This window comes from Protopterus annectens, chromosome 11.part0, assembly GCF_019279795.1.
Source record: "Protopterus annectens isolate FY-2018-M chromosome 11.part0, PAN1.0, whole genome shotgun sequence".
Lineage (NCBI taxonomy): Eukaryota > Metazoa > Chordata > Ceratodontiformes > Protopteridae > Protopterus > Protopterus annectens.
Genome location: NC_056745.1, coordinates 290,523,764 through 290,539,144, shown reverse-complemented (window position 1 = coordinate 290,539,144; position 15,381 = coordinate 290,523,764). Strand labels below are relative to the sequence as shown.

Sequence of the window (15,381 nt, the reverse complement as noted above, 5' to 3'; positions counted from 1 at the left end):
GAAGTAATGGAAAGGAACAGTGAGGAGGTGTAGATATTAGGTAGGGGATGTCTTTGAGTGAAGAATATCTGGAGGGGAAGGAATGAATTCACTAGAAGGGGATATAGAAATTTCAAACTACAATAGGAGTTTGGAACCGAAATGGATGCCGACAGAGGAATATGGTAAAAGGTAGTCAATCAATATTCATGGAATGAAAGGAGTTTAAGGCATTACTTAATGGTTGTATGAGTTACTCAGGTGTAGGCTCTTTGGCCTCAAGTCAGAATGGGAGGCAACAGACTGAGGTAGTTGAGCATTTTCTGAAAATGTGCTACATGTTGCTAGGTTGTCCTCCTCTGATCAGGGTACCTATTACTGTATTGGTGAGAATGAGTTGATATAAGCACTTGGATGAAGAATAAGTTAGATGTTATTGTCTTTGTTAAAGCAGATAATTATGTACTGTGACTGGAAAACTATTGTGAATGTGTTGTACTGACTGAACGTAATTGAATAAAAAGAAAAAAGTCAATTAAAAATATTCTTGAAATTTAAGTTTGAAACTATTACAAACATGTTTAAGTCTCCAATGCATTTGTGAATTTAGGACACTAACATGAACTACTTACAGTATCCCCATTTATTTGTCTACAATCATTTGTGCACCTATCCACAGCTTGTTTCTTCAGCTGATATTGACACATGCATACCTCTTGCAGAGATTGTTGCCGTTTTGCATAACCATATTTGGAAACATCAACTCTGCAGCTTTCTATATATCTTTGTCTGTCTGGACGGAAATGGATGTTGATAAGAGGAGACAGTTTCTCTACCTCTCCTTTCAGTTCACTTGTTATTGGCCTGTAAACAGAAAGATATATGTTCATTTTTGGAATGAAAAACTAAACAAATCTGCTATGATTGAGTTGCTTAGGTTCTTCTTAAAAAATTGTAATATGCTGGAAAACAGTTGCCTAGTTGTTCATTATAACATAACTGAAGTTTCTAGGCAAAAAATTATAAAACACAGTTTATTAAACAATTTATCTATCCTTATCAATTATTTTCATTTATTTGCAAATAGAAGGGTTAGAAGTAGAAGCAGTGACAGATTTTATTTTCCTCTGGTTGAAGATCTGTGCAGAACTGAAATTAAAAAAGACTCTTGCTTCGTGGGAGGAATGTTATGGCAAATCTATTAACTGTATTAAAGGACAAAGACATCATAGGTTCATAAGAACATACTAGGCTAGTTGCCTTGTGGGCCACTTTAAGCTTAGCCAATATCCAGTTGGGCTCGGAATAACTATCCCATTTGGTTATAGATTGGACCTTATGGCCTAACCCATCCTGTGGTTGGTAATTATATATTACCCCTAATGAAAATAACTTGGATCATACCATCATTAATTTGGGGAGACCAAAGCATTTCAGAACTGCTTCTGTCCATTAGTAGTACAGGAGCAGTCCTGGGGTAACTTTGCTAACAAAGGTCTGTAGAGTCAAAGCTACAGTTTTCCCATTAATAATATATGGATGCAAAATATGGCTGCACACATAAAAAATGATGCTTCTGAACTATTATGTTGGAAAAAACTTTGAGAATTCCATGGTCTGTAAGAACATTAAATCAGTCACCACTTAGAGAACTAAATCCAGACTGTTCACTAGAACATCTGATAGTAATATTAAAACTTTGATGCTTTGGTCGAATAATGTAAAAATAGGGATCATTAAGGAAGAAATGTCACCACAATTACACAACTCCTGTGACAAAATTATTATTCAAATGAAATGAGGTCTACATGTATCCTTATCTTCAGTCTTGTCATTATCATTTCATAGGTGACTGGCAGCTCTTGGAACCAATAATGCAAGAATGTATTACATAATCCTGCCCCCATTAAGTTTGCTTTTAGACTCATGATTGGTGTAGAGCTGTGCTGTAGTATTGGAATCATGCATGTATTACAGTAACTGCACTCTCACAGAACAAAGGGAAGGGGAGGGGAAAGGATTCAGTATCTCAGCACTAAAAGTTAGTAAAAGTATAATTTGTATTTAAGCTAGATTCCTTATGCAGTGCTTCTTTTATGTTAGTGAGAGCAATCCACTTCTGTTAAGTCTGAAAGAGTGGTTTAAGTGTGTGTGCGTGTGGGGGGGGGGGCAAGCTCTCCCACCTTACTGGCAGTATATCTACTACATTACATAACAATCCTTTGGAATTGTTTGACTTTCCCTAACCTCCATTAACTTTTATTTATCTTTTTATTTATCTTTTTATTTATCTTTTTATTTCTACAAAGACATTAGCCTACCAAAATGATGCCATTAAGGATGTGAAGCTGTAACCTTTTTATGTTAACACTGCACAAAGTCAGGAAGTAAAAGTATAATTTGTATTTAAGCTAGATTCCTTATGCAGTGCTTCGTTTATGTTAGTGAGAGCAATCCACTTCTGTTAAGTCTGAAAGAGTGGTTTAAGTGTGTGTGCGTGTGGGGGGGGGGGGCAAGCTCTCCCACCTTACTGGCAGTATATCTACTACATTACATAACAATCCTTTGGAATTGTTTGACTTTCCCTAACCTCCATTAACTTTTATTTATCTTTTTATTTATCTTTTTATTTATCTTTTTATTTCTACAAAGACATTAGCCTACCAAAATGATGCCATTAAGGATGTGAAGCTGTAACCTTTTTATGTTAACACTGCACAAAGTCAGGAGGGTTACTTCCATATTAAAATGAACTAAGATTAATTGAAGTTGTATTCTCCTTGCTCAACGAACCTAGGTCATGGCTGACAAGGTTCAGTAGACCAGCACAACTACCTGCTTTGCAAAACAGCAAACAAACAAAATAATAAATAAATAAATACATATATACAGCAAGAAGATCATTCATCTTGTTTTCATACTAAATACTTTGAAGTACACATATGTATCAACATTAGAAGAAGCTAGGATGATAGAGATTAAATGACTGCTGGAATATATTAAGAAACATTGATCATTTCAGTGCTAATCTCCATGGATTGCATTTTAATAGCATCAGTTAACTGTTTGGCTAATTGTCTGAAGATTGCAGTTGTCACTGGGAATCAATTTCTTAATGTAACAAGGTTTGCTTCATTTGTTTCTCCTGGCAATATAAAAATATCTATTGTCACAAATTATACCACTATACATGCCAGAAACTGGATAGGATTTTAATTTAGATATATTAGTATACGGTGGGTTTGGGATGTAAATGACACTTTTAATAAAGTAATGAAGTTAAAAAATAGTGGCAATTGGCTCTTATCAGTGGAAAGACCTAAGTACACCTTCAGGTTTCTTTTCAGAGGTAGATTTTATTTTTGGTCTTGAGTTGGCAAGATCTGGGCTTATATTCACATGTTAGCCCCCACCAGATTATGCTCTCACTAGCTATAAAGGGAGACTCCCATATCCAGAATCTTCAGTTATTTAAGTGAATTATGCAACTCAGTTGTTATCCTAATATGTATCATTGGAAAGTTCCTCTGTTCAATGTGTAAAAAACGCATGTTTTGCAGGTGTTCCTGCAGTTACCATCTCATCTAGCAGGATTAGCAAAGTGACTAACACTTCTGTCTTGGCTCACAGCTTGACAATGAGAGATGCTACAAGTAATGTCTTCATCCAGTCACCTATGGACCACACTGAGAGAAGCTCAAGGCTTTCCTTGTTGTTTGCAGGCTTACCATGATGAATGATTCCTTGGACATGAACCAGATGGGGGACATTCCCAGAGTCCAGGGTAAGATCCATGCAGGATTAAAATAACAAACCACAAAGTCAGACTAAGGTTTAACCTGGAAAATATTTTATTGGACCCCAATGGAAAAATTAAGCCTGATATGCCGTAATATGGTTGCATTCTATTGCGAGGATAAAGCCTGCATTATCTTTAAAATCTGAAATGGTTGTTGTGGCCCCCTGAACCTTCACATGCCACTGTAGACTAGACTGAAGAGCATATGATCCCCAACAATGGGGGCCCAGCATGATAAAAAGAACTAGCCCCTGAGACTGAATGATGTGGAGGATTGCCATCCAACAGAAAAAAAGGTTATACTTTTAGAAAAACCTGCAAACACTTGCCCAGAGGAATTGCTTTTCAATGAACTACCATGGAATCCTGAGAAGACATCTTGAGTAGTAAACCAGTGTGTCACCACATAAAAAAGGCCTCTAGATAATCTCAAATGATAACTACTCATGCAAGTGTTTTTCATACCATTGGGAGTTGGTGGTAGATCTGTTTTAAAAAGATACAGAAAGCAGTAGGTCTTACATTCTGTCATCTAAGTTTCATCTTCTTTTGAGGAGGAATTTGCACATCATAATAACCTTAAATACTCTGTCACAGAGGGTTAAGGCTGTGAATTGTAGTTCCTGTGATAAAGGTTTTGTTCTCTCAGCCCTCATTTGCCTACTGTGTGACCTTGAGCAAGTCTTTTAACCTGACACTGCTTGGGTGCAACTGGGAATTTGGGTTGGGCTCCTCAATGGCCCCTACCTATGAACCTTTTGCTGGTGGTCTGTACTCACAAGTTTAGGGTTAGTACTTGGTATTCCAGAGCAAATATAATTTGAAGTGATCCAGTTTGTTTTTCTTTCAGACTACTACAGCATCATAACAAATTCCAAAAACAGTTTTACAAAATAGCTTCATTTTGCATTACACTGATGGGCTACATTTGTAAGAAGTTGAGTTAAACATAAATCGAAAATGAGTATTTAAATGAAACAGCTTTTCTGTAAAATTTGTGACACTTTTATATTTACATTAACATGTACAGGGAAATATTCCAGTGAATGACATTGGGCTACTGACTCAACTACTGAACTTCAGTTAGGTCTTATGGATCTATTCCTTCCCTTAACCATCCCTTAGTTCTTTTCCGCAATGGACAGATAAGATCCACTGTCAAGCTACATTCTTCATGTCCTCTGGCAATGTGTTACAGACTCCATTAGTCTCTGTATGAGATGGTATTTTATTAATTCATTTTTAAAGAGCTCCTTCCAGCTGGCCTGTCAGCTTCCTTAATCTGTCCTGTAACATGGTCAGCTCCATCCTCCGCAATTGCACCCTCCAATGTGCTGGGTTCATAGATCATTCTTTTACTATATCTTTCTAGTATAAACATGCTAGCATTCTGAGTCTCACGTCACACTGTAGTTTCTCATCACAGCTTCACATTTTTTTTCATTTAAACATCCTTATTAAGCATGATATATATGTATATATATATATATATATATATATATATATATATATATATATATATAAGTGACCTAATCAGCTCTAGAGCAATAGAAAAGAATACAGACCATACTAATGTTTACTTTATTTTCATGCAGTACACATTTTATCAATTTTTATTCACTCCAAGATTACATAAATTGCTCAAGCTTTGCCTTCTCTTAAATTTCTCTCCTCCTAAACACTATTCTGTATGTATTGTTGCCAAAAATTCCATTTATTTCTATGTAAACTGCTACTTCAGTTTCTAAAGATTCCAGTCCCAGTTCATTTATTTCCTTTACAATATTTTATATTTCATTTACAATTGGTTTAGATTTTGAATTTCATTTTCTAGTACTTGCCCTTTTTGAGGTCAAAAGCCATAAACTTTTTAAGGCCTTACTATGTCTACACAATTCAGAGCCCATATCCCAGCTCAGAAGAATCTATCCTTAGTTACAACTACCTGCTCCCCAAACATTTTTGACAATGTATTCTGCAGTATTTTTTTTAAATCTGCCAGCTTGTTACATTCCCAAAAATAATGTTCCCAATTAATGATTTCTTTCCCATCACATGTCCAGTATTTTATTTGCTATCTACCTTAGGAAAGATTCTCTGTCTATGCAAGCACCTCTAAGCAAAAATCCTAAACCTTCTAGACTTTGCTGCATACTTGAAAGTCATGCAGATTCCTTTCCATGATTATGCTGTATATTGCTTTTCCATTCTATCTTCCCAGCCTTTTCTAACCTCCTCTAATTGATTCTTACAATTTTCATTCAAGGTTTTATATCCCATACTAATCATCCCTTTAACAACAACTTCTATTCTAGACTTAACTAAAAATGGTACCAGAGCTGGTCTTTCATTTGACAATCACTTCCTCTTTCTCTTTGCCTATATTGTGTTATCAATCCCTGGCAATGAAAGTAATCTCTAACCTGCAGTTCAAATTCTGTTTAGCCTCGTCCCACTCTGTTACCTTTCCATCCACAGTTATTTCCCCCTTATACCTTGGTTCCTTTGTTAATTTTCTCCAGTAAATTCTATCCCCTTCTTATCTACTTCCTCAACCTCTACATGCAGCCATTTCTATTGGTAAAATCTCCATTCTCGTGTTGACTTGTTCCTTAGAATACTTTCTGCTACTTTATGAATATAATATTCTATGTAGCCATTGTTATTCCCCTTAAGGACCTGCATCCAAAACCCTATTCCCTTCTGACTTCTCGAATTCCCCCAATTTCATCATCATCCCTTTCCACTTTGACTTACAACATTCTACTTGGGTCATGTATATGAGTCTCTTCAAATTAAATAATCCTAAACCACCTTGTTCTATGGAAAGAATCAGCTTACCCCATTTAACTCTTGACATCTTCCCTTCCCAAATAAATTCCTTCAATTCTTTATTAATTACAGTTCACAATGTGTCATCTGATTGATAAAAAATATGCCTGACTTATATATATATAATATTTACATTCTTAGTATGTTATTATCCATATTCCTAATCAAGAGCTTCCAGTTTTCATATTATCTTTTCTTTAATCTCTTCCCACATATCCATAGCTGCCACAACAGAACCTTTTTTATCCACATACCTAAATATTTCAAGTAATCATGCACCCGTAAATATGGGTATTATTGAAACAAGTCATGAACGGGTACATAATTTATTGCTTTAACCTTTGTTTATCTTCATCTATTCTATGTCCTGACAACTTGAAACTGTCTCAAAGTATTTTACAGCAGTGAGATATCCTACTCTGGATTTATCAAGCACAAAATAATATCATAATATCACCTATGAATATAGCTAACTTTTCCTAATTACTATACCAGTAATATCCATGAATTTGTAAGATCCTATTTTCTTTGCTAATGACTCAAATCATCATCATCATCAGCCCCCTTTTCCCATTTTTCTACATGGGGTCGGGGTATAGTGTTAACTGTCGCCAACTCTCTTGATTCAGTGCCACACTCCTGCCTTCTTCAACACTAATGCCTGAATGTTGCAGATCTTCTTTCACACAATCCATCCACCTCTTTGCTGGACGTCCTTGCTTCCTCTTACCTTCTTCCTATCTGTCCCAAATCTTCCTCACCAGATTGTCTTCTGCTTTTCTGCACGTGTCCAAACCACTGTAATCTGTTCTCTTTGATCTTTTCTGCAATTGGAGCTACTTGGCTTCTGCTCTTATGTCCTCATTTCTTCGTCTGTCCCACAGTGTGCATCCTATCACCTCTCTCAGGCACTTCATTTCCATCACCTCTAGCTTCTTCATCTGCTCTGCCTTTACTGCCCAAGTTTATGTACCATACAGTAGCACACTGGTCATACCACTGTCTTGTACTCCTTACGTTTCAGCTTCTTTGGCATTCTTCTGTCATAGACTACCCCTGATACTCTATGACAGTTGACTGCAGCCCCTCTGATTCAGCTTTGACCTCTTCATTCAGACTACCCTTCTCCTCAACTACTCCTCCCAGATACTTGAAGCTGTTTACTTGTTCCACTATCTTCCCTTCTATCTCTTTTCTCAGCTTCTTCTGATTTCGTCAATTTGCTGCCATTACCACCGTCTTATCTGTGCTTAGTTTCATCCCATGTGCCTTCAGATTTGCATTCCATTCTCCTATCCTTTGCTGAAGTTCTAGCTCAGAGTCTGCCTGTACTGCCACATCATCTGCATACAGCAGCTTTGTTGATCCGTCCCCTCCAACCTGTTTGCTAATGTAGTCCATCACCAGTATGAACGGCAGTGGGCTCAGAGCTGAACCCTGATGTATACCCACACCCACTGGGAACCCCTTTGTGAGGCCGAACACTGTTCGTACTTAAGTCATTGGGTCCTTGTACATAGCCTGCACTAATTCTACCAATGTTTCTGGGACTTCAAACCACCACAGTACTGCCCAGATCAGCTTTCCTGGGACCTTGTTATATGCTTTCTCCAAATCTAGGAATGCCCAGTTGGACTCACTCCTCATCTCTAGCTTCTTCTCAAGTATCTGTCTCAATGCAATCATCAGCTCAATTGTGCTGCATCCTGATCTGAATCAAAACTGCTCATCTCCCATCTTACATTCTACTACTCTGCATATATGTTTATCAATCACCAATTCAGAACTTTCATGCAATGTGGCAGGGTTTTGATGCCTCTGTATTGCCCTTTGTTCTTGTACACTCTTGTACAATGTACATTTTACAATGGCTCAAATATAAAGCAAATAACAAAAGGAAAGAGGACATCCCTGCCTTGTTACTGTATTCAGTGGAGAAGAACCCTCCCACCTTAAGGCTTACCTCTTAGCCACCCTTCCCAGTTTGGTAGTTCCCCATGCATGCTGTTTATCAACCTAATATTTTTTTCTTCAATGGCCTCTGAAAACGGATGCCACCCATTTATGGCATTATGAAATGAAAGCAAGATATTGATATCTTATAAGTCTGCTAATTACCCCCAACATGCCCTGCAATTTTGCTACTGAACTCTTATGTGGCAGAGCATGATTCAGGAGAAGTTATATCCCTTGATCTTTTTTCTTCTGTGTTCATCTATAGCCATATTATATATTAATTGTCTGTAGAAGGTGCACAATACTGCATTTTTCACATTGTCTTGATTTTCACCCATCCCTACCCCTGTAAGTCTTAACACATTTTCCTGGAATCTAATCTTACCTCTGTCTAACAGCTACTGGATCAGTTTTGGTGTGGCTATTGAATGGATTCATTTTTATAATCTTAATAAGATATCATATGTGTATTGTTTGCGTGTGTGTGTGTGTGTGTGTGTGTGTGTGTATAACAATACATATGTAGATATAGATATATAGATATAAATATATCTATCCACACACACACACACACACACACACACACACACACACACACACACACACACACACACACACACACACACACACACACACACACACACACACACACACAGATATGGGTTCCTCCACATATACTGAATCATTTGTTAGTTAACACCTATTCTCTTGACTTCATCTAATCGACAGATCACCTAATCGATACCATTGATGCAAGAATACTGTAATACCAGGGTTGGGTAATATGTCTTTTCTGCCGTGTTGTGCAATCTCAGAGTTGGAAGGGGGGTGCAGGGGACGCTTGTCTCCCTGCAAAAATCAGTATTTTCTGATATGCATGCTTCAAGATTATGTCTTGGCGAATGTGTGTTTCTTTGTTTCAGTGTCAGTTGATACACACTCACACACACACACACACACACACACACACACACACACACACACACACACACACGCTGAACAAGTTTAGATTTAGAGTTTTGAAGCCCCACTGGTTACCACCTTTTTAATGAAGTTCCTCTATAAGTACACTCATCTACATATTTTTATATTTTTACTTATGTTTTATAGCCTCCTCAGCATTTTGCTGTATGCCATAATGTTTTAATTTATATGTGCCAAATATGGAATAAGGTGCCAAAGGTCTGCTGAGTTTGACATACTTCATCCGAATGGTGCCCTGTTTCTCTCTCTCACTATGTTTCTCTCTCTCTTGGTGGTGATGAATTCATAGAACTTGATCAACTATAATTACTGAGTCCTTTGTTGCATAAAATCATGTTTCTGTCACTCACACACACACACACACACACACACACACACACACACACACACAGAGATGTATAAGTGCTCATACTTACACTCACACTTCCAAAGGGATGTTAAGAATTTCTTTATCAACCAGAGAGGAATGAGGTATTACAATTTATAGCACACATGTTCATATAGATCAATATTACTAATCAGTCATGAATTATAAAAAGTTTTTTTTGTAAATTTTGTATATTTTGATTTGTCTTTTCCCCATTGAAACAGTTGTTGCCAAGCAGCATATATTATTTTTAAGACACCAGAGGGAGCTCTGAAGTCATTATTCATTGCTGCTTACTCCATGAATTTGTATTTATTCACTTTATGCATCTTACTGCACAGATTTATCACTTTATTGCTAGTATTACTGTACCTTAGTTAGCGCACTGCCTGGAATCCATTATTATTGAACCAGTCATTTATCTTGGATAGAATCCCAGACACATTATTACTGAATCACTACCCCATCAGGTTTTCTGTTACCATGAGGCCACAGTCTGCCCTTGAGTAATCTGTCAATAGCCTACTAACAACAGATATAGTGTGGCAGTGCTGCAGCTGCCTCAAGTTCACTGGAAAGCTGTTATTGTTACATAATACTAAGTGTACTTCTGAGAGTTGTAGATACCATGTTAAATTGACCCCAAACCTCTCATGTCACCAGCTGTCAGAAATCACCATAACCTGCACCACAACACTAACACTAGGCTTCCTAGCTCTCCTAGGAAATGCAGTAGAACACCTAATCCTCAGCCACACACACTCCCACTACACTCACAAAACCTCTGGGCGATGCACCATTGACAAAGCCTGCAAACAAGGGATACCCAGCAGTAGGCCTAAGCCCTTGAGGCTGCCTAAGCATGCTACCATAGATGATAATGTCCTAGTCATAACTGACCCTGTAGTTAGACATACCGATGCACCACTAACCAAGTCAGGAAAGACAGAGTGACAGTGACTCTCAGGGACATACCGATGCACCACTGACCAAGTCAGGAAAGACATAGTGACAGTGACTCACAGGGACATACCGATGCACCACTAAACAAGTCAAGAAAGACAGAGTGACAGTGACTCTCAGGGACATACCGATGCACGACTAACCAAGTCAGGAAAGACACAGTGACTATGACTCTCAGGTGTGAGAATTTGTAATGTCATCAGGGTACTCAGATCCCTTCACCACAAGTCTGCATAGGACCTGAACAATGCTCACATGGGACTGAATGATCTTAGATGTTCTGCCTTGGAAAACATGAAAAGAGACATGGTTATGCTTTCAGTTTATGTTTCTGAGGCTGGAAGGAAAGTTATTCTTGAGCAGTATCTTGTCTTCACTGCAAATGTTGCTATAATACAAGAAAAACACAATATACTTCAACAATTGGCTCATTAGATGGTGTAAGGTCTAATCTAAACTAATCTAATCTAATCTAATCTAATCTAATCTAATGATGCTCTAAAGAGGATCCATTATGTGTACTCTAGGATGGAGATGGCAGGCATTCCTACCTGCTTGGATTATTGGAGAGTCTGTCACAGCCAGACTGCTAGGCCTGCTGAATTTGTTACAGTTTGCTGAGTTGCAGAGTTACATCCAGACTATTATTTTGGACTATTCCAGAGTTTGTTACAGATGGACTACCAAGCCTGCAGTGTTTGTTACAGCCTGCCAAGTTTGTTATGGAATAAAAGCCACTATTTGGGATTATTTCAGCTTCACTCGTGCTTTATTTGCTATGGATACCATCATGTGGGGTCTGTTTATATCAAGAAAATGGCGAATATTGTGAGTGCTGGATTTATTTGTTTGTGACCTTTATATTTTCGTGCACCTGTTTGGTCATGCACCCATTGGTGTTGTGGAATATATAATATATATATATATATATATATATATATATATATATATATATATATATATATGTGTGTGTGTGTGTCCGTGCGTGCATGCATGTGTGTGTGTGTGTGTGTGTGTGTGTGTGTGTGTGTGTGTGTGTGGCAGATATAGCCCACACACACACACACACACACACACACACACACACCCACACACACACAAAGTCACTGAATTATATTCTGTTTTATAGCCTGGGTAGTTTGTGCCTTGGTGAGACTGACTGAAATAAGTGCTGCCTATTAGAGCTTTATTACTTACATATCCAGCTATACTTTTTGCTGTTGTTTGTCAGCTTGCTAGCCTCTGTGAAGGGGTGCAATGTCGGTATTGCCTAGTAGTTTAGTACCCCAGCAGTTCCTAATGTTCTACCATGGTTTCTGTTATTAATAATTTTCTGGTTTGGTTTAGTTGGTTTTGTTCACATGAAGGCCTTGTGGTGATGCTGCGGTAGCATTGTCACCTCACAGTAAGACGTTGTCCTGTTCGATTCTCAGCTAGAGTGTCTTCTGTGTGGAGACATGCGTGAATGGGTGTACCTTCATTGAAGGTTGTGCATTAGGGCTGGCAACTCGGCACATAAAAATCTACTGCCAATCATTAGCAGACCGGAGTTCCACTGTGGTGACCCTTAACTGGGAAAAGCCGAAAGACACAACAACATATGATCTGACCTCCTTTTTGCCCATTGCATATTTGTTGCCTAATGCCAGGACTTCTTTGAGGTGCAGAAAGCTGGATATAGCAAGAAAACATTGGCTTGGGGCTGGTAAAGCCTAAGTTTTCATGTTTCCTAGACTTGAGCTGCCATTTTATGAAAAGTATATCTTGGTGTGACCAGAAGATGATGTATTACTGGGATAGGGGTGACCCTGCTCTAGGAATGGTATCTCTGGACTTGTAAAATCATCTGAATCCAGTAAGCAGGGCCTTCTTTTCTGGAACTACCTTGGCCAGATGAGTATTGTTGAATACCTGGTTGATCTGAAGCAAGCTAGGAGTTGTCTTGGATGGGCTTCAGGATATCAATGTGACTTTCATCAAAGTGACCTGGTTGGATGAAAGCTTTTGTCCATATCTTGAGGCCTCTGTTCCCTAATCTTTCATGTTTTTCATTGTCCTAAGCAGGGTAAAAATAAGAACACTGGGATTGGGAGTAATCCAGTTTGCTGCAGCCTGTTTACTATTTATTATTTTGTTGTTAGATGCTTATTTCTTAAACATCTGAATATGTTAATAACTAATTAAATACATACTATATATAGGGTTTACAATTAATAAATAATTGTAATGATCAGAGTAATAGACTACTTTTAATTTCAGAAATGCATGTAGATTCTCTTATTTTATTAGCTGCTCAAGTTAACAGTACTAATATTTAAAACATGTCCCTTCTTTGACAAGTTCCCAGCTGCATTGTGTGGCTATTTTATATTTTTGCATCACATTTTTGGTCCATTTTTCATAAAATTGTGGGTTTCTGGCAAATTAATAGCAAATCATTAAAGACTGAAGTTAGAAAATAATGACAGACATTTGAGTTTCAGATTTCATACCCTTCAGAAAATTCATACTAATGCAAGACCTATTATTCAATTATCTTTCTATGTTTATAAGAGCAATATTTAAAAATTGTCCTTATTTTTGGACCTTTGTCCCACTTCTATTTATGGCTTTGTCCAGATTTCTTGCTCTGCGGTTGAGAGGTATGACAAATGTGTCAGGGCCATCACCGTCAGCCACAGACATTTCAAATTGTGACATACTCCCCCACGAAGTGACTCTGGATGTGTCCAAGCAAGGCAAGGAACAGTTATGCAGTGTAAGTGTGCAGGGTATCCTCCCATCCAAGGGAGACACAAGTACTACAGTGGCTTTTCATCTGTCCTCGATTTTGCAGAATGTTTGGGATTTCTGTCATATTTTTAAACTGTTGATTTATGCTTCTTATTATTCAGAAAATGCATGTTGTTGATGAGCCTGTTGCCTGTGTTTAAGTAGCAATGCTTTAATGACCAGCAGGTAAGCTTGTCTGAGAGTATCAGATGCAAGTAAGCTATAATAAGCATACTGTCAAAGAACTACCAATATTGAAAGCCCTTTTCTTGCTGCCATGCAGAGAATATTTACTTACCTAGATTGTGTTTAAGCCTTAGGTATTGAAATGCATATCACAGTATTTGTAATAAAGGACAGGATTACAGTATTTTCAGAAGCTCATTATATTTGTTGGGGACTTGCAGTCATCTTTGCAGGCTTTACCCGCAAACTAAACCGAATGCCAATCTATCATGTGTGGTCCATAACCTGTGCAGTAATCCTTTAAGCAATTTATCTTGAACTTGTTTCTTGTTTGCTGTTCATTTTTTACTTTGATCATGTTTTCCCCATGAAACAAGTAGATAGTTATCAGGCAGCAGGTCTTTTTTGGCAAAGAAACATTTTTACAAGTGGGGGTATCACAGAGATTGCTACTTTCGGCATGTTACTTGGTACTTTTATAAAGCTGAATATAAATTATAATTAGAACTGCAGTGCAATGAGAAGTGATTTGAACTGAGTGCTGCTTGTTTTTTTATACTTGATTTTGACTGGCATTCCAGTAATGTATTTAAAAAGTAATTTCTTTTTTTATGCCTCACAACCTTTTTGTTTCCATCTAGATATTAAATAAGCTGTCATGTAGCCAATGCATTGAAATTTTTTTTCTTCTACACTTCATTTTGTCTTGACTGGACTCTCATAATGACGGTTTAGCATCCAGGGCAGCGTATTTAATTAAGTCCCAGTTTTTGTGGTTTTTAGCATAGCCCCACCCCTTTCTAGTTAGCCACACCCAATCAGATGTCTCCTGCAGTCCCCCTTTGATTTGAAGCCACCAGCTGCCACTGTCAGTAACAAATACTTATCAAGCACTTGCAAAGAAAGCATTATTATGTCTGCCACCAGTCACATAAGTTAAAAACAAAAGTGCTAAATTTTCTCATATTTGCATTTTACATTAGTTTTGCAAAGAAACAGTGCTAGTTTTATAATTATCATCCCCAAATTTACACGGAAACATGGGTACCTACTTACCTATCCTGCAATAAACAGACGAGTTTTATGTAGGAAACATAACTTCCATCTTGCTCTCCAAGAATATCTTTAATAGCAACAAGTTGTTCATCTGTCATTTGAATGCTACATGTATGTGACAGTATTGTTTGGAATTCATCAACGTTTACAGCACCATTTCCTAGACAATCCACTTGTCTAAAATAGAGAAAAAGACAAATGAGTTCCACAGAATAGATTAATTCATGTTGTGTCTGTTGTGATCATACAAACTATGCACTATTTAAAGAAAACAAGCATAGGCTAAAAAATAAAACTGTTATAAATTCAGTAGTCAACTGTGCAACTGGCTAAGTGATTTTGTAACTGGATTATAGTATGTGGATATATGCAATTATGATGCAATTTATTTATGTTTATTTATTTATTGACATTTGATTACTGGACTTGGTAGGTACCCATTTTCAGCAGATGCCAGAGGTGAATTTACAGAAACATTTTAAGAACA

General features: G+C 37.5%; 1 protein-coding gene across 1 annotated transcript in view; it reads right to left on the bottom strand.

Moving 5' to 3' along the window:
- Positions 1 to 15,065, bottom strand: part of LOC122814820 — an 81,124-nt gene extending 66,059 nt beyond the window's left edge. The window contains exons 1-2 of the mRNA XM_044087115.1: positions 14,895 to 15,065; positions 693 to 843 (exon numbers count right to left, since the gene is read on the bottom strand). Coding sequence (XP_043943050.1) covers positions 693 to 843; positions 14,895 to 14,992 — 249 coding nt within the window. The 5' untranslated portion in view covers positions 14,993 to 15,065. The remainder of the gene's footprint in view (positions 1 to 692; positions 844 to 14,894) is intronic.
- Positions 15,066 to 15,381: the final 316 nt, after the last annotated feature.